This window comes from Ciona robusta, unplaced genomic scaffold (assembly GCF_009617815.1).
Source record: "Ciona robusta unplaced genomic scaffold, ASM961781v2 AP042764.1".
In the NCBI taxonomy this organism is placed as follows: Eukaryota; Metazoa; Chordata; class Ascidiacea; order Phlebobranchia; family Cionidae; genus Ciona; species Ciona robusta.
In genome coordinates, this window is record NW_028323143.1 from 23,099 (window position 1) to 45,761 (window position 22,663).

At 38.1% G+C, this 22,663-nt stretch overlaps 1 protein-coding gene and 20 non-coding genes across 23 annotated transcripts; 1 reads left to right on the forward strand and 20 right to left on the reverse strand.

Moving 5' to 3' along the window:
- Positions 1–201: 201 nt before the first annotated feature.
- Positions 202–393, reverse strand: LOC149722705 (U2 spliceosomal RNA). Its single transcript, XR_016387203.1, has one exon. It is a non-coding gene; the product is annotated as a U2 spliceosomal RNA (small nuclear RNA).
- An 822-nt stretch (positions 394–1,215) lies between these two features.
- Positions 1,216–1,407, reverse strand: LOC149722706 (U2 spliceosomal RNA). The gene has a single exon (XR_016387239.1). It is a non-coding gene; the product is annotated as a U2 spliceosomal RNA (small nuclear RNA).
- A 759-nt stretch (positions 1,408–2,166) lies between these two features.
- LOC149722707 (U2 spliceosomal RNA) lies at positions 2,167–2,360 on the reverse strand. Its single transcript, XR_016387245.1, has one exon. It is a non-coding gene; the product is annotated as a U2 spliceosomal RNA (small nuclear RNA).
- An 835-nt stretch (positions 2,361–3,195) lies between these two features.
- Positions 3,196–3,389, reverse strand: LOC149722708 (U2 spliceosomal RNA). The gene has a single exon (XR_016387228.1). It is a non-coding gene; the product is annotated as a U2 spliceosomal RNA (small nuclear RNA).
- Positions 3,390–4,196: 807 nt separating this feature from the next.
- LOC149722709 (U2 spliceosomal RNA) lies at positions 4,197–4,388 on the reverse strand. Its single transcript, XR_016387219.1, has one exon. It is a non-coding gene; the product is annotated as a U2 spliceosomal RNA (small nuclear RNA).
- A 907-nt stretch (positions 4,389–5,295) lies between these two features.
- LOC149722710 (zinc finger MYM-type protein 1-like) lies at positions 5,296–7,561 on the forward strand. Of its 3 annotated transcripts, XM_089893705.1 has the most exons (3): positions 5,296–7,138; positions 7,212–7,297; positions 7,401–7,537. In XM_089893705.1, exons 1-2 carry the CDS (start codon positions 5,381–5,383, stop codon positions 7,284–7,286), a joined length of 1,833 nt encoding a protein of 610 aa, XP_089749831.1. In that variant the 5' UTR covers positions 5,296–5,380; the 3' UTR covers positions 7,287–7,297; positions 7,401–7,537. The 3 variants fall into 3 exon arrangements, with proteins under 3 accessions (XP_089749831.1, XP_089749829.1, XP_089749830.1); XM_089893703.1 differs by having other exon boundaries at positions 5,296–7,297; positions 7,401–7,561; XM_089893704.1 differs by having other exon boundaries at positions 7,212–7,431.
- Positions 7,562–8,312: 751 nt separating this feature from the next.
- On the reverse strand, positions 8,313–8,504 carry LOC149722711 (U2 spliceosomal RNA). Its single transcript, XR_016387220.1, has one exon. It is a non-coding gene; the product is annotated as a U2 spliceosomal RNA (small nuclear RNA).
- An 822-nt stretch (positions 8,505–9,326) lies between these two features.
- On the reverse strand, positions 9,327–9,518 carry LOC149722712 (U2 spliceosomal RNA). The gene has a single exon (XR_016387233.1). It is a non-coding gene; the product is annotated as a U2 spliceosomal RNA (small nuclear RNA).
- Positions 9,519–10,292: 774 nt separating this feature from the next.
- On the reverse strand, positions 10,293–10,486 carry LOC149722713 (U2 spliceosomal RNA). Its single transcript, XR_016387242.1, has one exon. It is a non-coding gene; the product is annotated as a U2 spliceosomal RNA (small nuclear RNA).
- Positions 10,487–11,300: 814 nt separating this feature from the next.
- On the reverse strand, positions 11,301–11,492 carry LOC149722714 (U2 spliceosomal RNA). Its single transcript, XR_016387204.1, has one exon. It is a non-coding gene; the product is annotated as a U2 spliceosomal RNA (small nuclear RNA).
- Positions 11,493–12,298: 806 nt separating this feature from the next.
- On the reverse strand, positions 12,299–12,490 carry LOC149722715 (U2 spliceosomal RNA). Its single transcript, XR_016387222.1, has one exon. It is a non-coding gene; the product is annotated as a U2 spliceosomal RNA (small nuclear RNA).
- Positions 12,491–13,312: 822 nt separating this feature from the next.
- LOC149722716 (U2 spliceosomal RNA) lies at positions 13,313–13,504 on the reverse strand. Its single transcript, XR_016387234.1, has one exon. It is a non-coding gene; the product is annotated as a U2 spliceosomal RNA (small nuclear RNA).
- A 774-nt stretch (positions 13,505–14,278) lies between these two features.
- On the reverse strand, positions 14,279–14,472 carry LOC149722717 (U2 spliceosomal RNA). The gene has a single exon (XR_016387243.1). It is a non-coding gene; the product is annotated as a U2 spliceosomal RNA (small nuclear RNA).
- Positions 14,473–15,286: 814 nt separating this feature from the next.
- LOC149722718 (U2 spliceosomal RNA) lies at positions 15,287–15,478 on the reverse strand. Its single transcript, XR_016387205.1, has one exon. It is a non-coding gene; the product is annotated as a U2 spliceosomal RNA (small nuclear RNA).
- Positions 15,479–16,283: 805 nt separating this feature from the next.
- On the reverse strand, positions 16,284–16,475 carry LOC149722719 (U2 spliceosomal RNA). Its single transcript, XR_016387223.1, has one exon. It is a non-coding gene; the product is annotated as a U2 spliceosomal RNA (small nuclear RNA).
- An 814-nt stretch (positions 16,476–17,289) lies between these two features.
- LOC149722720 (U2 spliceosomal RNA) lies at positions 17,290–17,483 on the reverse strand. Its single transcript, XR_016387244.1, has one exon. It is a non-coding gene; the product is annotated as a U2 spliceosomal RNA (small nuclear RNA).
- Positions 17,484–18,297: 814 nt separating this feature from the next.
- On the reverse strand, positions 18,298–18,489 carry LOC149722721 (U2 spliceosomal RNA). Its single transcript, XR_016387206.1, has one exon. It is a non-coding gene; the product is annotated as a U2 spliceosomal RNA (small nuclear RNA).
- Positions 18,490–19,293: 804 nt separating this feature from the next.
- LOC149722722 (U2 spliceosomal RNA) lies at positions 19,294–19,485 on the reverse strand. The gene has a single exon (XR_016387224.1). It is a non-coding gene; the product is annotated as a U2 spliceosomal RNA (small nuclear RNA).
- Positions 19,486–20,305: 820 nt separating this feature from the next.
- Positions 20,306–20,497, reverse strand: LOC149722723 (U2 spliceosomal RNA). Its single transcript, XR_016387227.1, has one exon. It is a non-coding gene; the product is annotated as a U2 spliceosomal RNA (small nuclear RNA).
- A 780-nt stretch (positions 20,498–21,277) lies between these two features.
- Positions 21,278–21,469, reverse strand: LOC149722724 (U2 spliceosomal RNA). The gene has a single exon (XR_016387210.1). It is a non-coding gene; the product is annotated as a U2 spliceosomal RNA (small nuclear RNA).
- Positions 21,470–22,256: 787 nt separating this feature from the next.
- LOC149722725 (U2 spliceosomal RNA) lies at positions 22,257–22,448 on the reverse strand. Its single transcript, XR_016387208.1, has one exon. It is a non-coding gene; the product is annotated as a U2 spliceosomal RNA (small nuclear RNA).
- Positions 22,449–22,663: the final 215 nt, after the last annotated feature.

The following is a 22,663-nucleotide window of genomic DNA, read 5'->3' on the forward strand; positions in this document are numbered from 1 at the left end:
ATTCTCTATTACTACTAGTAGTTGGACATGATTTTTATTGGTTGCGTTTTGGTAGGATTGGATCATTACTTAAACACGAGTAGTTCGAACATCAACTATATGAACACAAATCGCGGTTAGTCTCGCGGAATTTATTACGAGATACTCTGTTTATACAGTTGTATTGGAATAATTTATTAGTATACTAATATCCACCAAAGTGGAATGTGGGCCGAACCTGGCGATAATGCAAGACCAGGACAACCCGGAGCAGTAGAAGCAAGCTTCATTACCGTGCTCTGTGTTCAAAAATCCGAATGAAATATAGAGGAAACGAATCGTTTCCGTCTCAGATTACACCCTGAGAAGAACAGGTACTACACTTGATCACAGCTAAAATAGCCGAGAAGCGATAACTCCAGGAGTCCTCTGGATCAGTATAATTGTTATACCGCGTAAAAAATTAATAGCCCTTTGGCGCGAGCCACCTTGGAGGAATTGATCACACTATAGGCACAACAGCAAACGTATTCCGGATTCCGTGTATGGAACAAAATACACATACATCTTAGTTGGTATTGTGTCCATATTCTTTTCATCTTAGGCTCTATTTCGGCGTGGGTTTAAAAAGCTTTACAGGGGCAAAAAATAAAGAACATTGCAACGATTTCCCTGCTGAAAATTAGAACCCTTGGCCACACGGGGCGTAAGTTGTTTCCGCCTTTCGATGCGAAAAAATTCAAATGTCTATGTTGCGGCTTGAATCTCGCATTTTATATTGCGGATTGAATCTCACATGTTTTATGTTGTGTGTGTAACTGAGTTGGCTTGTCTAGTTAGACGTTAACGGATGCATATAACATATAATAGTAGGTAAGTTTATATTCCCCTTACCCAGATATATTTGATTATTTTATTGTTCGGAGATGCAGGTGTTTGTGTACCTTGGTTTTCTCTATGCTAATACTTTTCCATATTTTAATTCTTTTTTTGGCAGAGATTGGCGACTCTATTAAGGCAAAATATAATTCTCTATTACTACTAGTAGTTGGACATGATTTTTATTGGTTGCGTTTTGGTAGGATCGGATCATTACTTAAACACGAGTAGTTCAACTATATGAACATCAACTATATGAACACAAATCGCGGTTAGTCTCGCGGAATTTATTACCAGATACTCTGTTTATACAGTTGTATTGGAATAATTTATTAGTATACTAATATCCACCAAAGTGGAATGTGGGCCGAACCTGGCGATAATGCAAGACCAGTACAACCCGGAGCAGTAGAAGCAAACTTCATTACCGTGCTCTGTGTTCAAAAATCCGAATGAAATATAGCGAAAACGAATCGTTTTCGTCTCAGATTTCACCCTGAGAAGAACAGGCACTACACTTGATCACAGCTAAAATAGCCGAGAAGCGATAATTCCAGGATTCCTCTGGATCAGTATATTTGTTATATACCGCGTAAAAAATTAATAGCCCTTTGGCGCGAGCCACCTTGGAGGAATTGATCACACTATAGGCACAACAGCAAACGTATTCCGGATTCCTTGTATGGAACAAAATACACATACATCTTATTTGGTATTGTGCCCATATTCTTTTCATCTTAGGCTCTATTTCAGCGTGGGTTTAAAAAGCTTTACAGGGGCATAAAATAAAGAATATTGCAACAATTTCCCTGCTGAAAATTAGAACCCTTGGTCACAAGGAGCGTAAGTTGTTTCCGCCTTTCGATGCGTAAAAATTCAAATGTCTATGTTGCGGCTTGAATCTCACATGTTTATGTTATGTGTGTAACTGAGTTGGCTTGGGAAGCATATAACATATAATAATAGGTAAGTTTATATTCCCCTTACCCAGATAAATTTGATTATTTCATTGTTCGGAGATGCAGGTGTTTGTGTAACTTGGTTTTCTCTATGCTAATACTTTTCCATATTTTAATTCTTTTTTTTTGCAGAGATTGGCGACTCTATTTAGGCAAAATATAATTCTCTATTACTACTAGTAGTTGGACATGATTTTTATTGGTTACGTTTTGGTAGGATCGGATCATTACTTAAACACGAGTAGTTCGAACATCAACTATATGAACACAAATCGCGGTTAGTCTCGCGGAATTTATTACGAGATACTCTATTGGAATAATTTATTAGTATACTAATATCCACCAAAGTGGAATGTGGGCCGAACCTGGCGGTAATGCAAAACCAGGACAACCCGGAGCAGTAGAAGCAAGCTTTATTACCGTGCTCTGTGTTCAAAAATCCGAATGAAAATATAAAGGGAAACGAATCGTTTCCGTCTCAGATTTCACCCTGAGAGGAACAGGTACTACACTTGATTACAGCTAAAATAGCTGAGAAGCGATAACTCCAGGAGTCCTCTGGATCAGTATAATTGTTATACCGCGTAAAAAATTAATAGCCCTTTGGCGCGAGCCACCTTGGAGGAATTGATCACACTATAGGCACAATAGCAAACGTATTCCGGATTCCTTGTATGGAACAAAATACACATACATCTTAGTTGGTATTGTGCCCATATTCTTTTCATCTTAGGCTCTATTTCGGCGTGGGTTTAAAAGGCTTTACAGGGGCAAAAAATAAAGAATATTGCAACAATTTCCCTGCTGAAAATTAGAACCCTTGGCCACACGGGACGTAAGTTGTTTCCGCCTTTCGATGCGAAAAAATTCAAATGTCCATGTTGCGGCTTGAATCTCGCATGTTTATATTGCATTTTGAATCTCACATGTTTATGTTGTGTGTGTAACTGAGTTGGCTTGTCTAGTTAGACGTTAACGGATGCATATAACATATAATAATAGGTATATAACATATAATAATAGGTAAGTTTATATTCCCCTTCTCAGATATATTTGATTATTTCATTGTTCGGAGATGCAGGTGTTTGTGTACCTTGGTTTTCTCTATGCTAATACTTTTCCATATTTTAATTCTTTTTTTTGGCAGAGATTGGCGACTCTATTAAGGCAAAATATAATTCTCTATTACTACTAGTAGTTGGACATGATTTTTATTGGTTGCATTTTGGTAGGATTGGATCATTACTTAAACACGAGTAGTTCGAACATCAACTATATGAACACAAATCGCGGTTAGTCTCGCGGAATTTATTACGAGATACTCTGTTTATACAGTTGTATTGGAAAAATTTATTAGTATACTAATATCCACCAAAGTGGAATGTGGGCCGAACCTGGCGATAATGCAAGACCAGGACAACCCGGAGCAGTAGAAGCAAGCTTCATTACCGTGCTCTGTGTTCAAAAATCCGAATGAAATATAGAGGAAACGAATCGTTTCCGTCTCAGATTACACCCTGAGAAGAACAGGTACTACACTTGTGATCACAGCTAAAATAGCCGAGAAGCGATAACTCCAGGAGTCCTCTGGATCAGTATAATTGTTATACCGCGTAAAAAATTAATAGCCCTTTGGCGCGAGCCACCTTGGAGGAATTGATCACACTATAGGCACAACAGCAAACGTATTCCGGATTCCGTGTTTGGAACAAAATACACATACATCTTAGTTGGTATTGTGTCCATATTCTTTTCATCTTAGGCTCTATTTCGGCGTGGGTTTAAAAAGCTTTACAGGGGCAAAAAATAAAGAACATTGCGACGATTTCCCTGCTGAAAATTAGAACCCTTGGCCACACGGGGCGTAAGTTGTTTCCGCCTTTCGATGCGAAAATATTCAAATGTCTATGTTGCGGCTTGAATCTCGCATTTTATATTGCGGATTGAATCTCACATGTTTTATGTTGTGTGTGTAACTGAGTTGGCTTGTCTAGTTAGACGTTAACGGATGCATATAACATATAATAATAGGTAAGTTTATATTCCCCTTACCCAGATATATTTGATTATTTTATTGTTTGGAGATGCAGGTGTTTGTGTACCTTGGTTTTCTCTATGCTAATACTTTTCCATATTTTAATTCTTTTTTTGGCAGAGATTGGCGACTCTATTAAGGCAAAATATAATTCTCTATTACTACTAGTAGTTGGACATGATTTTTATTGGTTGCGTTTTGGTAGGATCGGATCATTACTTAAACACGAGTAGTTCAACTATATGAACACAAATCGCGGTTAGTCTCGCGGAATTTATTACCAGATACTCTGTTTATACAGTTGTATTGGAATAATTTATTAGTATACTAATATCCACCAAAGTGGAATGTGGGCCGAACCTGGCGATAATGCAAGACCAGTACAACCCGGAGCAGTAGAAGCAAGCTTCATTACCGTGCTCTGTGTTCAAAAATCCGAATGAAATATAGAGAAAACGAATCGTTTTCGTCTCAGATTTCACCCTGAGAAGAACAGGCACTACACTTGATCACAGCTAAAATAGCCGAGAAGCGATAATTCCAGGATTCCTCTGGATCAGTATATTTGTTATATACCGCGTAAAAAATTAATAGCCCTTTGGCGCGAGCCACCTTGGAGGAATTGATCACACTATAGGCACAACAGCAAACGTATTCCGGATTCCTTGTATGGAACAAAATACACATACATCTTATTTGGTATTGTGCCCATATTCTTTTCATCTTAGGCTCTATTTCTGCGTGGGTTTAAAAAGCTTTACAGGGGCAAAAAATAAAGAACATTGCAACGATTTCCCTGCTGAAAATTAGAACCCTTGGCCACACGGGGCGTAAGTTGTTTCCGCCTTTCGATGCGAAAAAATTCAAATGTCTATGTTGCGGCTTGAATCTCGCATGTTTATATTGCGGATTGAATCTCACATGTTTTATGTTGTGTGTGTAACTGAGTTGGCTTGTCTAGAGACGTTAACGGATGCATATAACATATAATAATAGGTAAGTTTATATTCCCCTTACCCAGATACACTGGCGCCGACTCCCAGAGGTGCGAAGGTGCGGCGCACCTCGTGAATTTTCGAGTATAAAATAAATGAACGTCTAAAAAAACGAGATAATTCTTTAAAACTTACGTTTTGTATAAACATTGTTGATTTAGGCACTGTTTTGTATAAACATTGTTGATTTAGGCAACTAACGATATTACATACTTTAATCGCGCGTTAAAAGCGCCCAGTATAGTTCTAATAAAAGCCGTATTATTAAACTATGGTTATGCGATTTTTGTTCGGGTAAATCATCATGCAGTACGGCATAAATATAATATAAAATAAGTAGTTAGTTACTGCAATACGACATAAATATCAAATAAAACAAGTAGTATTAAAACATACATGTGAATTGTGATAACACTAAGACTAACAATGCTTCTCATTGTTTCGGAATTCAAATTAAAACATTTTCTGCATTGGTAAAAAAGTAGTATACGTGGCAAAAATACGTTTACAAAGTTTTTAAAAGTAAAAGTAGAATGTCTGCTGCAAAGCAACGTAAGCTGCAATCGCAATCGATATCCAATTTTTTTGCGCCAGTAAAGGCAGCAGGCAGAGCAGAAACATTTGAGCCTGAAAGAACGAATGCGCCGGATGGTGTTTTGTTAACAACAGAACCAAGTAATTATTCCTCTGGAAATCGTGGCCGGTACTATCAGCCTTCTTGGAAAGAGCAATTTCCATGGATACATTACGACGAAATAGTAGACGTACTTTCTTGCACCTACTGCAAATGGTCTGTAGATTCCGGTAAAGCAATGCCCAAAACACGTGAAAAACTAACAAATAAATCGAAACGGTGGGTGGATGGATTTAATGAATGGCACAAAATGAAGTCAGAATGTAAATTACATGAAAACCGTCCATACCACCTTGAGTGCGCAGCAGCCTATTTGGCAAGAAATTCCACATCACCTGGTACGACACAGCAACAAGATACGATTACAAAAATAAACACCGCTGCACTTGCACAGAGGAAGTTAAACTATGAGGCACTCGTGGCTATATTCGATTCCGTGCTCTTCTTGGCGGGTCAGGGGATAGCTTTTCGTGGTCATGACGAGTATAGTTCAAATTTTGTACAGACCGTTCGTTTGCTTTCGGTTCACTCGTCCCATGTTCATCGTTGGCTAAACAGACCCGACAAATACAAATGGATGAGTCACGATATACAAAATGAAATGCTCCGAATGTGCAGCGATGCAATAACTAAATTACTTCTAGGACGTATTCGAGAGTCGAAATATTTTGCAATAATCGCAGACGAAACATCAGACATTTCACACACGGAGCAACTTTCTCTGTGCATTCGGCACGTAGATAGGGAGTTTATTGTTCACGAGAGTCTTATTGGTTTGTTCAATGTGGGGAAAACTGATGCATTGACGCTGTTTACTACCATCTGTAATGCGTTAAATGATTTTGGTTTAGATATTGCCAATTGTAGAGGGCAGTCTTATGACGGAGCAGCAAATATGCGAGGAAACATAAGTGGTGTCCAGGCCAGATTTCGTCAAGTTAACCCACTCGCACCGTATGTGTACTGCTCCGGCCACAAGTTGAATTTAGTTGTTCAGGAAGCATTCATGTTGCACCATGAAGGAATAAATGCCCTTAAACTTCTATCCGCCATTGTAAATTTCATTCAAGTTTCCCCTAAACGCCTGGCAAATTATAAAGAATTTCTAGAAGTTAATAATGAATCAAATCTAAAGTCTAGTCTTCGTCCCCTTTGTCCAACACGGTGGGTGATGCATCTTCCAGCTCTTGATGCCTTTCTCGCAAACTACAAAAATATTCTTAACTGGCTCGAAAAAGTCTGTAACGATACAGAACTCGACAGACTAACCCGAAGTACAGCTCGGGCTCACCTTGGTTCCATCGAAAAATTTTCCTCATACTTCATGCTTCGATTGTTCCAAAAAATTTTGGCTTGGGTGCATCCGGTTCATACCGCGATGCAAGGACGTCAAATGACCATGGGAAGGTTTAAGCTACTTTTAAACAACCTGATCTGCACTTTTTCCGCAGCCACCGCTAACACATGTAACGCTAAACACTTCACTGACTCGGTTGTACAATCTGCAAAGGAACTTGGACTAAACGAACCGACGACTCCACGGGGAAATGTCAATTTCTCTTCGATAGAATTTTTTTGCAGTATACACACCAGTCTTGTTGAACATGTCACAAATTCTATTCTGGAACGTTACGATAAGGAAGGATTAGAACACCTGGTAAATATAGAAAACATGATAAACAACGACCCTATTCCAGAAACATTTATATCTGACAATTTTCCCGATTTAGATTCGAAACGGTTTACAGCAGAAAAAGAGCAATTTAATTTGTACAAGATTCACCACAAACTGGATAAAAATTTAACATTGCATGAAGTAAGCAAGATGTTTGAAAATGACAAGACTCTGGAAATGATGCTGCCTAATATCGCACTTCTAATTCGCTTGTATCTCACTCTCCCTTGCACGACTTGCGAAGCTGAGCGATCTTTTAGTTGTCTAAGAAGAATAAAGACTTACCTTCGATCAACGATGACACAACAACGTTTGAATCATGTGTGTATGTTAAACGTACACGCTGATATTATTCAAAAGCTCAACAAGACGGAAATTATTGAAAAGTTCGTTGCCAAAAATTTAGTTCGAAAAAATACTTTCTCGTTTTAAAACCGAATTTAGCTACGTTATAAACTGTTGTTCTTGCTTTTTATATTAGTTCCTGTTATTTTCTTTTATCTTTTTGTTTGCACCGTTGTGTAGAAGTTAAATAAATGTATAAACAAGAAGCCAGACATGAGTACGCACTAAAAAGTTCTTTTGTTGGACAGTAAATTAAACGGAAGAGAAAGCGTCTTTGATTGCGTATAAACTGCATAGAATTACGAAATAATATTCCTCCCGCGAAACTTATGTAAGAATCAATTGGTGAAGAATAAAAATAACGCGTTTTACTGCGCATAAAATTTACTATTCGAATGACGTAAACGGGCCGTGACGTCATAGTTTTCGATCCGCACCTCGACGATTTTTTTGAACTCGGCGCCTATGCCCAGATATATTTGATTATTTTATTGTTCGGAGATGCAGGTGTTTGTGTACCTTGGTTTTCTCTATGCTAATACTTTTCCATATTTTAATTCTTTTTTTGGCAGAGATTGGCGACTCTATTAAGGCAAAATATAATTCTCTATTACTACTAGTAGTTGGACATGATTTTTATTGGTTGCGTTTTGGTAGGATCGGATCATTACTTAAACACGAGTAGTTCAACTATATGAACATCAACTATATGAACACAAATCGCGGTTAGTCTCGCGGAATTTATTACCAGATACTCTGTTTATACAGTTGTATTGGAATAATTTATTAGTATACTAATATCCACCAAAGTGGAATGTGGGCCGAACCTGGCGATAATGCAAGACCAGTACAACCCGGAGCAGTAGAAGCAAGCTTCATTACCGTGCTCTGTGTTCAAAAATCCGAATGAAATATAGAGAAAACGAATCGTTTTCGTCTCAGATTTCACCCTGAGAAGAACAGGCACTACACTTGATCACAGCTAAAATAGCCGAGAAGCGATAATTCCAGGATTCCTCTGGATCAGTATATTTGTTATATACCGCGTAAAAAATTAATAGCCCTTTGGCGCGAGCCACCTTGGAGGAATTGATCACACTATAGGCACAACAGCAAACGTATTCCGGATTCCTTGTATGGAACAAAATACACATACATCTTATTTGGTATTGTGCCCATATTCTTTTCATCTTAGGCTCTATTTCTGCGTGGGTTTAAAAAGCTTTACAGGGGCAAAAAATAAAGAACATTGCAACGATTTCCCTGCTGAAAATTAGAACCCTTGGCCACACGGGGCGTAAGTTGTTTCCGCCTTTCGATGCGAAAAAATTCAAATGTCTATGTTGCGGCTTGAATCTCGCATTTTATATTGCGGATTGAATCTCACATGTTTTATGTTGTGTGTGTAACTGAGTTGGCTTGTCTAGAGACGTTAACGGATGCATATAACATATAATAATAGGTAAGTTTATATTCCCCTTACCCAGATATATTTGATTATTTTATTGTTCGGAGATGCAGGTGTTTGTGTACCTTGGTTTTCTCTATGCTAATACTTTTCCATATTTTAATTCTTTTTTTGGCAGAGATTGGCGACTCTATTAAAGCAAAATATAATTCTCTATTACTACTAGTAGTTGGACATGATTTTTATTGGTTGCGTTTTGGTAGGATCGGATCATTACTTAAACACGAGTAATTCAACTATATGAACATCAACTATATGAACACAAATCGCGGTTAGTCTCGCGGAATTTATTACCAGATACTCTGTTTATACAGTTGTATTGGAATAATTTATTAGTATACTAATATCCACCAAAGTGGAATGTGGGCCGAACCTGGCGATAATGCAAGACCAGTACAACCCGGAGCAGTAGAAGCAAACTTCATTACCGTGCTCTGTGTTCAAAAATCCGAATGAAATATAGAGAAAACGAATCGTTTTCGTCTCAGATTTCACCCTGAGAAGAACAGGCACTACACTTGATCACAGCTAAAATAGCCGAGAAGCGATAATTCCAGGATTCCTCTGGATCAGTATATTTGTTATGTACCGCGTAAAAAATTAATAGCCCTTTGGCGCGAGCCACCTTGGAGGAATTGATCACACTATAGGCACAACAGCAAACGTATTCCGGATTCCTTGTATGGAACAAAATACACATACATCTTATTTGGTATTGTGCCCATATTCTTTTCATCTTAGGCTCTATTTCAGCGTGGGTTTAAAAAGCTTTACAGGGGCATAAAATAAAGAATATTGCAACAATTTCCCTGCTGAAAATTAGAACCCTTGGCCACAAGGAGCGTAAGTTGTTTCCGCCTTTCGATGCGTAAAAATTCAAATGTCTATGTTGCGGCTTGAATCTCACATGTTTATGTTGTGTGTGTAACTGAGTTGGCTTGGGAAGCATATAACATATAATAATAAGTAAGTTTATATTCCCCTTACCCAGATAAATTTGATTATTTCATTGTTCGGAGATGCAGGTGTTTGTGTAACTTGGTTTTCTCTATGCTAATACTTTTCCATATTTTAATTCTTTTTTTTTTGCAGAGATTGGCGACTCTATTTAGGCAAAATATAATTCTCTATTACTACTAGTAGTTGGACATGATTTTTATTGGTTACGTTTTGGTAGGATCGGATCATTACTTAAACACGAGTAGTTCGAACATCAACTATATGAACACAAATCGCGGTTAGTCTCGCGGAATTTATTACGAGATACTCTGTTTATACAGTTGTATTGGAATAATTTATTAGTATACTAATATCCACCAAAGTGGAATGTGGGCCGAACCTGGCGGTAATGCAAAACCAGGACAACCCGGAGCAGTAGAAGCAAGCTTCATTACCGTGCTCTGTGTTCAAAAATCCGAATGAAAATATAAAGGGAAACGAATCGTTTCCGTCTCAGATTTCACCCTGAGAGGAACAGGTACTACACTTGATTACAGCTAAAATAGCTGAGAAGCGATAACTCCAGGAGTCCTCTGGATCAGTATAATTGTAATACCGCGTAAAAAATTAATAGCCCTTTGGCGCGAGCCACCTTGGAGGAATTGATCACACTATAGGCACAATAGCAAACGTATTCCGGATTCCTTGTATGGAACAAAATACACATACATCTTAGTTGGTATTGTGCCCATATTCTTTTCATCTTAGGCTCTATTTCGGCGTGGGTTTAAAAGGCTTTACAGGGGCAAAAAATAAAGAATATTGCAACAATTTCCCTGCTGAAAATTAGAACCCTTGGCCACACGGGGCGTAAGTTGTTTCCGCCTTTCGATGCGAAAAAATTCAAATGTCCATGTTGCGGCTTGAATCTCGCATGTTTATATTGCATTTTGAATCTCACATGTTTATGTTGTGTGTGTAACTGAGTTGGCTTGTCTAGTTAGACGTTAACGGATGCATATAACATATAATAATAGGTAAGTTTATATTCCCCTTCTCAGATATATTTGATTATTTCATTGTTCGGAGATGCAGGTGTTTGTGTACCTTGGTTTTCTCTATGCTAATACTTTTCCATATTTTAATTCTTTTTTTTGGCAGAGATTGGCGACTCTATTAAGGCAAAATATAATTCTCTATTACTACTAGTAGTTGGACATGATTTTTATTGGTTGCGTTTTGGTAGGATTGGATCATTACTTAAACACGAGTAGTTCGAACATCAACTATATGAACACAAATCGCGGTTAGTCTCGCGGAATTTATTACGAGATACTCTGTATATATAGTTGTATTGGAAAAATTTATTAGTATACTAATATCCACCAAAGTGGAATGTGGGCCGAACCTGGCGATAATGCAAGACCAGGACAACCCGGAGCAGTAGAAGCAAGCTTCATTACCGTGCTCTGTGTTCAAAAATCCGAATGAAATATAGAGGAAACGAATCGTTTCCGTCTCAGATTACACCCTGAGAAGAACAGGTACTACACTTGATCACAGCTAAAATAGCCGAGAAGCGATAACTCCAGGAGTCCTCTGGATCAGTATAATTGTTATACCGCGTAAAAAATTAATAGCCCTTTGGCGCGAGCCACCTTGGAGGAATTGATCACACTATAGGCACAACAGCAAACGTATTCCGGATTCCGTGTATGGAACAAATACACATACATCTTAGTTGGTATTGTGTCCATATTCTTTTCATCTTAGGCTCTATTTCGGCGTGGGTTTAAAAAGCTTTACAGGGGCAAAAAATAAAGAACATTGCAACGATTTCCCTGCTGAAAATTAGAACCCTTGGCCACACGGGGCGTAAGTTGTTTCCGCCTTTCGATGCGAAAAAATTCAAATGTCTATGTTGCGGCTTGAATCTCGCATTTTATATTGCGGATTGAATCTCACATGTTTTATGTTGTGTGTGTAACTGAGTTGGCTTGTCTAGTTAGACGTTAACGGATGCATATAACATATAATAATAGGTAAGTTTATATTCCCCTTACCCAGATATATTTGATTATTTTATTGTTCGGAGATGCAGGTGTTTGTGTACCTTGGTTTTCTCTATGCTAATACTTTTCCATATTTTAATTCTTTTTTTGGCAGAGATTGGCGACTCTATTAAGGCAAAATATAATTCTCTATTACTACTAGTAGTTGGACATGATTTTTATTGGTTGCGTTTTGGTAGGATCGGATCATTACTTAAACACGAGTAGTTCAACTATATGAACACAAATCGCGGTTAGTCTCGCGGAATTTATTACCAGATACTCTGTTTATACAGTTGTATTGGAATAATTTATTAGTATACTAATATCCACCAAAGTGGAATGTGGGCCGAACCTGGCGATAATGCAAGACCAGTACAACCCGGAGCAGTAGAAGCAAGCTTCATTACCGTGCTCTGTGTTCAAAAATCCGAATGAAATATAGAGAAAACGAATCGTTTTCGTCTCAGATTTCACCCTGAGAAGAACAGGCACTACACTTGATCACAGCTAAAATAGCCGAGAAGCGATAATTCCAGGATTCCTCTGGATCAGTATATTTGTTATATACCGCGTAAAAAATTAATAGCCCTTTGGCGCGAGCCACCTTGGAGGAATTGATCACACTATAGGCACAACAGCAAACGTATTCCGGATTCCTTGTATGGAACAAAATACACATACATCTTATTTGGTATTGTGCCCATATTCTTTTCATCTTAGGCTCTATTTCTGCGTGGGTTTAAAAAGCTTTACAGGGGCAAAAAATAAAGAACATTGCAACGATTTCCCTGCTGAAAATTAGAACCCTTGGCCACACGGGGCGTAAGTTGTTTCCGCCTTTCGATGCGAAAAAATTCAAATGTCTATGTTGCGGCTTGAATCTCGCATTTTATATTGCGGATTGAATCTCACATGTTTTATGTTGTGTGTGTAACTGAGTTGGCTTGTCTAGAGACGTTAACGGATGCATATAACATATAATAATAGGTAAGTTTATATTCCCCTTACCCAGATATATTTGATTATTTTATTGTTCGGAGATGCAGGTGTTTGTGTACCTTGGTTTTCTCTATGCTAATACTTTTCCATATTTTAATTCTTTTTTTGGCAGAGATTGGCGACTCTATTAAAGCAAAATATAATTCTCTATTACTACTAGTAGTTGGACATGATTTTTATTGGTTGCGTTTTGGTAGGATCGGATCATTACTTAAACACGAGTAGTTCAACTATATGAACATCAACTATATGAACACAAATCGCGGTTAGTCTCGCGGAATTTATTACCAGATACTCTGTTTATACAGTTGTATTGGAATAATTTATTAGTATACTAATATCCACCAAAGTGGAATGTGGGCCGAACCTGGCGATAATGCAAGACCAGTACAACCCGGAGCAGTAGAAGCAAACTTCATTACCGTGCTCTGTGTTCAAAAATCCGAATGAAATATAGAGAAAACGAATCGTTTTCGTCTCAGATTTCACCCTGAGAAGAACAGGCACTACACTTGATCACAGCTAAAATAGCCGAGAAGCGATAATTCCAGGATTCCTCTGGATCAGTATATTTGTTATGTACCGCGTAAAAAATTAATAGCCCTTTGGCGCGAGCCACCTTGGAGGAATTGATCACACTATAGGCACAACAGCAAACGTATTCCGGATTCCTTGTATGGAACAAAATACACATACATCTTATTTGGTATTGTGCCCATATTCTTTTCATCTTAGGCTCTATTTCAGCGTGGGTTTAAAAAGCTTTACAGGGGCATAAAATAAAGAATATTGCAACAATTTCCCTGCTGAAAATTAGAACCCTTGGCCACAAGGAGCGTAAGTTGTTTCCGCCTTTCGATGCGTAAAAATTCAAATGTCTATGTTGCGGCTTGAATCTCACATGTTTATGTTGTGTGTGTAACTGTGTTGGCTTGGGAAGCATATAACATATAATAATAGGTAAGTTTATATTCCCCTTACCCAGATAAATTTGATTATTTCATTGTTCGGAGATGCAGGTGTTTGTGTAACTTGGTTTTCTCTATGCTAATACTTTTCCATATTTTAATTCTTTTTTTTTTGCAGAGATTGGCGACTCTATTTAGGCAAAATATAATTCTCTATTACTACTAGTAGTTGGACATGATTTTTATTGGTTACGTTTTGGTAGGATCGGATCATTACTTAAACACGAGTAGTTCGAACATCAACTATATGAACACAAATCGCGGTTAGTCTCGCGGAATTTATTACGAGATACTCTGTTTATACAGTTGTATTGGAATAATTTATTAGTATACTAATATCCACCAAAGTGGAATGTGGGCCGAACCTGGCGGTAATGCAAAACCAGGACAACCCGGAGCAGTAGAAGCAAGCTTCATTACCGTGCTCTGTGTTCAAAAATCCGAATGAAAATATAAAGGGAAACGAATCGTTTCCGTCTCAGATTTCACCCTGAGAGGAACAGGTACTACACTTGATTACAGCTAAAATAGCTGAGAAGCGATAACTCCAGGAGTCCTCTGGATCAGTATAATTGTTATACCGCGTAAAAAATTAATAGCCCTTTGGCGCGAGCCACCTTGGAGGAATTGATCACACTATAGGCACAATAGCAAACGTATTCCGGATTCCTTGTATGGAACAAAATACACATACATCTTAGTTGGTATTGTGCCCATATTCTTTTCATCTTAGGCTCTATTTCGGCGTGGGTTTAAAAGGCTTTACAGGGGCAAAAAATAAAGAATATTGCAACAATTTCCCTGCTGAAAATTAGAACCCTTGGCCACACGGGGCGTAAGTTGTTTCCGCCTTTCGATGCGAAAAAATTCAAATGTCCATGTTGCGGCTTGAATCTCGCATGTTTATATTGCATTTTGAATCTCACATGTTTATGTTGTGTGTGTAACTGAGTTGGCTTGTCTAGTTAGACGTTAACGGATGCATATAACATATAATAATAGGTAAGTTTATATTCCCCTTCTCAGATATATTTGATTATTTCATTGTTCGGAGATGCAGGTGTTTGTGTACCTTGGTTTTCTCTATGCTAATACTTTTCCATATTTTAATTCTTTTTTTTGGCAGAGATTGGCGACTCTATTAAGGCAAAATATAATTCTCTATTACTACTAGTAGTTGGACATGATTTTTATTGGTTGCGTTTTGGTAGGATTGGATCATTACTTAAACACGAGTAGTTCGAACATCAACTATATGAACACAAATCGCGGTTAGTCTCGCGGAATTTATTACGAGATACTCTGTATATACAGTTGTATTGGAAAAATTTATTAGTATACTAATATCCACCAAAGTGGAATGTGGGCCGAACCTGGCGATAATGCAAGACCAGGACAACCCGGAGCAGTAGAAGCAAGCTTCATTACCGTGCTCTGTGTTCAAAAATCCGAATGAAATATAGAGGAAACGAATCGTTTCCGTCTCAGATTACACCCTGAGAAGAACAGGTACTACACTTGATCACAGCTAAAATAGCCGAGAAGCGATAACTCCAGGAGTCCTCTGGATCAGTATAATTGTTATACCGCGTAAAAAATTAATAGCCCTTTGGCGCGAGCCACCTTGGAGGAATTGATCACACTATAGGCACAACAGCAAACGTATTCCGGATTCCGTGTTTGGAACAAAATACACATACATCTTAGTTGGTATTGTGTCCATATTCTTTTCATCTTAGGCTCTATTTCGGCGTGGGTTTAAAAAGCTTTACAGGGGCAAAAAATAAAGAACATTGCAACGATTTCCCTGCTGAAAATTAGAACCCTTGGCCACACGGGGCGTAAGTTGTTTCCGCCTTTCGATGCGAAAATATTCAAATGTCTATGTTGCGGCTTGAATCTCGCATTTTATATTGCGGATTGAATCTCACATGTTTTATGTTGTGTGTGTAACTGAGTTGGCTTGTCTAGTTAGACGTTAACGGATGCATATAACATATATTAATAGGTAAGTTTATATTCCCCTTACCCAGATATATTTGATTATTTTATTGTTTGGAGATGCAGGTGTTTGTGTACCTTGGTTTTCTCTATGCTAATACTTTTCCATATTTTAATTCTTTTTTTGGCAGAGATTGGCGACTCTATTAAGGCAATATAATTCTCTATTACTACTAGTAGTTGGACATGATTTTTATTGGTTGCGTTTTGGTAGGATCGGATCATTACTTAAACACGAGTAGTTCAACTATATGAACACAAATCGCGGTTAGTCTCGCGGAATTTATTACCAGATACTCTGTTTATACAGTTGTATTGGAATAATTTATTAGTATACTAATATCCACCAAAGTGGAATGTGGGCCGAACCTGGCGATAATGCAAGACCAGTACAACCCGGAGCAGTAGAAGCAAGCTTCATTACCGTGCTCTGTGTTCAAAAATCCGAATGAAATATAGAGAAAACGAATCGTTTTCGTCTCAGATTTCACCCTGAGAAGAACAGGCACTACACTTGATCACAGCTAAAATAGCCGAGAAGCGATAATTCCAGGATTCCTCTGGATCAGTATATTTGTTATATACCGCGTAAAAAATTAATAGCCCTTTGGCGCGAGCCACCTTGGAGGAATTGATCACACTATAGGCACAACAGCAAACGTATTCCGGATTCCTTGTATGGAACAAAATACACATAAATCTTATTTGGTATTGTGCCCATATTCTTTTCATCTTAGGCTCTATTTCTGCGTGGGTTTAAAAAGCTTTACAGGGGCAAAAAATAAAGAACATTGCAACGATTTCCCTGCTGAAAATTAGAACCCTTGGCCACACGGGGCGTAAGTTGTTTCCGCCTTTCGATGCGAAAAAATTCAAATGTCTATGTTGCGGCTTGAATCTCGCATTTTATATTGCGGATTAAATCTCACATGTTTTATGTTGTGTGTGTAACTGAGTTGGCTTGTCTAGAGACGTTAACGGATGCATATAACATATAATAATAGGTAAGTTTATATTCCCCTTACCCAGATATATTTGATTATTTTATTGTTCGGAGATGCAGGTGTTTGTGTACCTTGGTTTTCTCTATGCTAATACTTTTCCATATTTTAATTCTTTTTTTGGCAGAGATTGGCGACTCTATTAAGGCAAAATATAATTCTCTATTACTACTAGTAGTTGGACATGATTTTTATTGGTTGCGTTTTGGTAGGATCGGATCATTACTTAAACACGAGTAGTTCGAACATCAACTATATGAACACAAATCGCGGTTAGTCTCGCGGAATTTATTACGAGATACTCTGTTTATACAGTTGTATTGGAATAATTTATTAGTATACTAATATCCACCAAAGTGGAATGTGGGCCGAACCTGGCGGTAATGCAAAACCAGGACAACCCGGAGCAGTAGAAGCAAGCTTCATTACCGTGCTCTGTGTTCAAAAATCCGAATGAAAATATAAAGGGAAACGAATCGTTTCCGTCTCAGATTTCACCCTGAGAGGAACAGGTACTACACTTGATTACAGCTAAAATAGCTGAGAAGCGATAACTCCAGGAGTCCTCTGGATCAGTATAATTGTTATACCGCGTAAAAAATTAATAGCCCTTTGGCGCGAGCCACCTTGGAGGAATTGATCACACTATAGGCACAATAGCAAACGTATTCCGGATTCCTTGTATGGAACAAAATACACATACATCTTAGTTGGTATTGTGCCCATATTCTTTTCATCTTAGGCTCTATTTCGGCGTGGGTTTAAAAGGCTTTACAGGGGCAAAAAATAAAGAATATTGCAACAATTTCCCTGCTGAAAATTAGAACCCTTGGCCACACGGGGCGTAAGTTGTTTCCGCCTTTCGATGCGAAAAAATTCAAATGTCCATGTTGCGGCTTGAATCTCGCATGTTTATATTGCATTTTGAATCTCACATGTTTATGTTGTGTGTGTAACTGAGTTGGCTTGTCTAGTTAGACGTTAACGGATGCATATAACATATAATAATAGGTAAGTTTATATTCCCCTTCTCAGATATATTTGATTATTTCATTGTTCGGAGATGCAGGTGTTTGTGTACCTTGGTTTTCTCTATGCTAATACTTTTCCATATTTTAATTCTTTTTTTTGGCAGAGATTGGCGACTCTATTAAGGCAAAATATAATTCTCTATTACTACTAGTAGTTGGACATGATTTTTATTGGTTGCGTTTTGGTAGGATTGGATCATTACTTAAACACGAGTAGTTCGAACATCAACTATATGAACACAAATCGCGGTTAGTCTCGCGGAATTTATTACGAGATACTCTGTATATACAGTTGTATTGGAAAAATTTATTAGTATACTAATATCCACCAAAGTGGAATGTGGGCCGAACCTGGCGATAATGCAAGACCAGGACAACCCGGAGCAGTAGAAGCAAGCTTCATTACCGTGCTCTGTGTTCAAAAATCCGAATGAAATATAGAGGAAACGAATCGTTTCCGTCTCAGATTACACCCTGAGAAGAACAGGTACTACACTTGATCACAGCTAAAATAGCCGAGAAGCGATAACTCCAGGAGTCCTCTGGATCAGTATAATTGTTATACCGCGTAAAAAATTAATAGCCCTTTGGCGCGAGCCACCTTGGAGGAATTGATCACACTATAGGCACAACAGCAAACGTATTCCGGATTCCGTGTTTGGAACAAAATACACATACATCTTAGTTGGTATTGTGTCCATATTCTTTTCATCTTAGGCTCTATTTCGGCGTGGGTTTAAAAGCTTTACAGGGGCAAAAAATAAAGAACATTGCAACGATTTCCCTGCTGAAAATTAGAACCCTTGGCCACACGGGGCGTAAGTTGTTTCCGCCTTTCGATGCGAAAATATTCAAATGTCTATGTTGCGGCTTGAATCTCGCATTTTATATTGCGGATTGAATCTCACATGTTTTATGTTGTGTGTGTAACTGAGTTGGCTTGTCTAGTTAGACGTTAACGGATGCATATAACATATAATAATAGGTAAGTTTATATTCCCCTTACCCAGATATATTTGATTATTTTATTGTTTGGAGATGCAGGTGTTTGTGTACCTTGGTTTTCTCTATGCTAATACTTTTCCATATTTTAATTCTTTTTTTGGCAGAGATTGGCGACTCTATTAAGGCAATATAATTCTCTATTACTACTAGTAGTTGGACATGATTTTTATTGGTTGCGTTTTGGTAGGATCGGATCATTACTTAAACACGAGTAGTTCAACTATATGAACACAAATCGCGGTTAGTCTCGCGGAATTTATTACCAGATACTCTGTTTATACAGTTGTATTGGAATAATTTATTAGTATACTAATATCCACCAAAGTGGAATGTGGGCCGAACCTGGCGATAATGCAAGACCAGTACAACCCGGAGCAGTAGAAGCAAGCTTCATTACCGTGCTCTGTGTTCAAAAATCCGAATGAAATATAGAGAAAACGAATCGTTTTCGTCTCAGATTTCACCCTGAGAAGAACAGGCACTACACTTGATCACAGCTAAAATAGCCGAGAAGCGATAATTCCAGGATTCCTCGGATCAGTATATTTGTTATATACCGCGTAAAAAATTAATAGCCCTTTGGCGCGAGCCACCTTGGAGGAATTGATCACACTATAGGCACAACAGCAAACGTATTCCGGATTCCTTGTATGGAACAAAATACACATAAATCTTATTTGGTATTGTGCCCATATTCTTTTCATCTTAGGCTCTATTTCTGCGTGGGTTTAAAAAGCTTTACAGGGGCAAAAAATAAAGAACATTGCAACGATTTCCCTGCTGAAAATTAGAACCCTTGGCCACACGGGGCGTAAGTTGTTTCCGCCTTTCGATGCGAAAAAATTCAAATGTCTATGTTGCGGCTTGAATCTCGCATTTTATATTGCGGATTAAATCTCACATGTTTTATGTTGTGTGTGTAACTGAGTTGGCTTGTCTAGAGACGTTAACGGATGCATATAACATATAATAATAGGTAAGTTTATATTCCCCTTACCCAGATATATTTGATTATTTTATTGTTCGGAGATGCAGGTGTTTGTGTACCTTGGTTTTCTCTATGCTAATACTTTTCCATATTTTAATTCTTTTTTTGGCAGAGATTGGCGACTCTATTAAGGCAAAATATAATTCTCTATTACTACTAGTAGTTGGACATGATTTTTATTGGTTGCGTTTTGGTAGGATCGGATCATTACTTAAACACGAGTAGTTCAACTATATGAACATCAACTATATGAACACAAATCGCGGTTAGTCCGCGGAATTTATTACCAGATACTCTGTTTATACAGTTGTATTGGAATAATTTATTAGTATACTAATATCCACCAAAGTGGAATGTGGGCCGAACCTGGCGATAATGCAAGACCAGTACAACCCGGAGCAGTAGAAGCAAGCTTCATTACCGTGCTCTGTGTTCAAAAGTCCGAATGAAATATAGAGAAAACGAATCGTTTTCGTCTCAGATTTCACCCTGAGAAGAACAGGCACTACACTTGATCACAGCTAAAATAGCCGAGAAGCGATAATTCCAGGATTCCTCTGGATCAGTATATTTGTTATATACCGCGTAAAAAATTAATAGCCCTTTGGCGCGAGCCACCTTGGAGGAATTGATCACACTATAGGCACAACAGCAAACGTATTCCGGATTCCTTGTATGGAACAAAATACACATACATCTTATTTGGTATTGTGCCCATATTCTTTTCATCTTAGGCTCTATTTCAGCGTGGGTTTAAAAAGCTTTACAGGGGCATAAAATAAAGAATATTGCAACAATTTCCCTGCTGAAAATTAGAACCCTTGGCCACAAGGGGCGTAAGTTGTTTCCGCCTTTCGATGCGAAAAAATTCAAATATCTATGTTGCGGCTTGAATCTCACATGTTTTATGTTGTGTGTGTAACTGAGTTGGCTTGGGAAGCATATAACATATAATAATAGGTAAGTTTATATTCCCCTTACCCAGATAAATTTGATTATTTCATTGTTCGGAGATGCAGGTGTTTGTGTAACTTGATTTTCTCTATGCTAATACTTTTCCATATTTTAATTCTTTTTTTTCAGAGATTGGCGACCCTATTTAGGCAAAATATAATTCTCTATTACTACTAGTAGTTGGACATGATTTTTATTGGTTACGTTTTGGTAGGATCGGATCATTACTTAAACACGAGTAGTACAACTATATGAACATCAACTATATGAACACAAATCGCGGTTAGTCTCGCGGAATTTATTACCAAATACTCTGTTTATACAGTTGTATTGGAATAATTCATTAGTATACTAATATCCACCAAAGTGGAATGTGGGCCGAACCTGGCGATAATGCAAAACCAGGACAACCCGGAGCAGTAGAAGCAAGCTTCATTACCGTGCTCTGTGTTCAAAAATCCGAAAGAAATATAGAGGAAACGAATCGTTTCCGTCTCAGATTACACGCTGAGAAGAACAGGTACTACACTTGATCACAGCTAAAATAGCCGAGAAGCGATAACCCCAGGAGTCCTCTGGATCAGTATAATTGTTATACCGCGTAAAAAATTAATAGCCCTTTGGCGCGAGCCACCTTGGAGGAATTGATCACACTATAGGCACAATAGCAAACGTATTCCGGATTCCTTGTATGGAACAAAATACACATACATCTTAGTTGGTATTGTGCCCATATTCTTTTCATCTTAGGCTCTATTTCGGCGTGGGTTTAAAAGGCTTTACAGGGGCAAAAAATAAAGAATATTGCAACAATTTCCCTGCTGAAAATTAGAACCCTTGGCCACACGGGGCGTAAGTTGTTTCCGCCTTTCGATGCGAAAAAATTCAAATGTCCATGTTGCGGCTTGAATCTCGCATGTTTATGTTGTGTGTGTAACTGAGTTGGCTTGTCTAGTTAGACGTTAACGGATGCATATAACATATAATAATAGGTAAGTTTATATTCCCCTTCTCAGATATATTTGATTATTTCATTGTTCGGAGATGCAGGTGTTTGTGTACCTTGGTTTTCTCTATGCTAATACTTTTCCATATTTTAATTCTTTTTTTTGGCAGAGATTGGCGACTCTATTAAGGCAAAATATAATTCTCTATTACTACTAGTAGTTGGACATGATTTTTATTGGTTGCGTTTTGGTAGGATTGGATCATTACTTAAACACGAGTAGTTCGAACATCAACTATATGAACACAAATCGCGGTTAGTCTCGCGGAATTTATTACGAGATACTCTGTTTATACAGTTGTATTGGAATAATTTATTAGTATACTAATATCCACCAAAGTGGAATGTGGGCCGAACCTGGCGATAATGCAAGACCAGGACAACCCGGAGCAGTAGAAGCAAGCTTCATTACCGTGCTCTGTGTTCAAAAATCCGAATGAAATATAGAGGAAACGAATCGTTTCCGTCTCAGATTACACCCTGAGAAGAACAGGTACTACACTTGATCACAGCTAAAATAGCCGAGAAGCGATAACTCCAGGAGTCCTCTGGATCAGTATAATTGTTATACCGCGTAAAAAATTAATAGCCCTTTGGCGCGAGCCACCTTGGAGGAATTGATCACACTATAGGCACAACAGCAAACGTATTCCGGATTCCGTGTATGGAACAAAATACACATACATCTTAGTTGGTATTGTGTCCATATTCTTTTCATCTTAGGCTCTATTTCGGCGTGGGTTTAAAA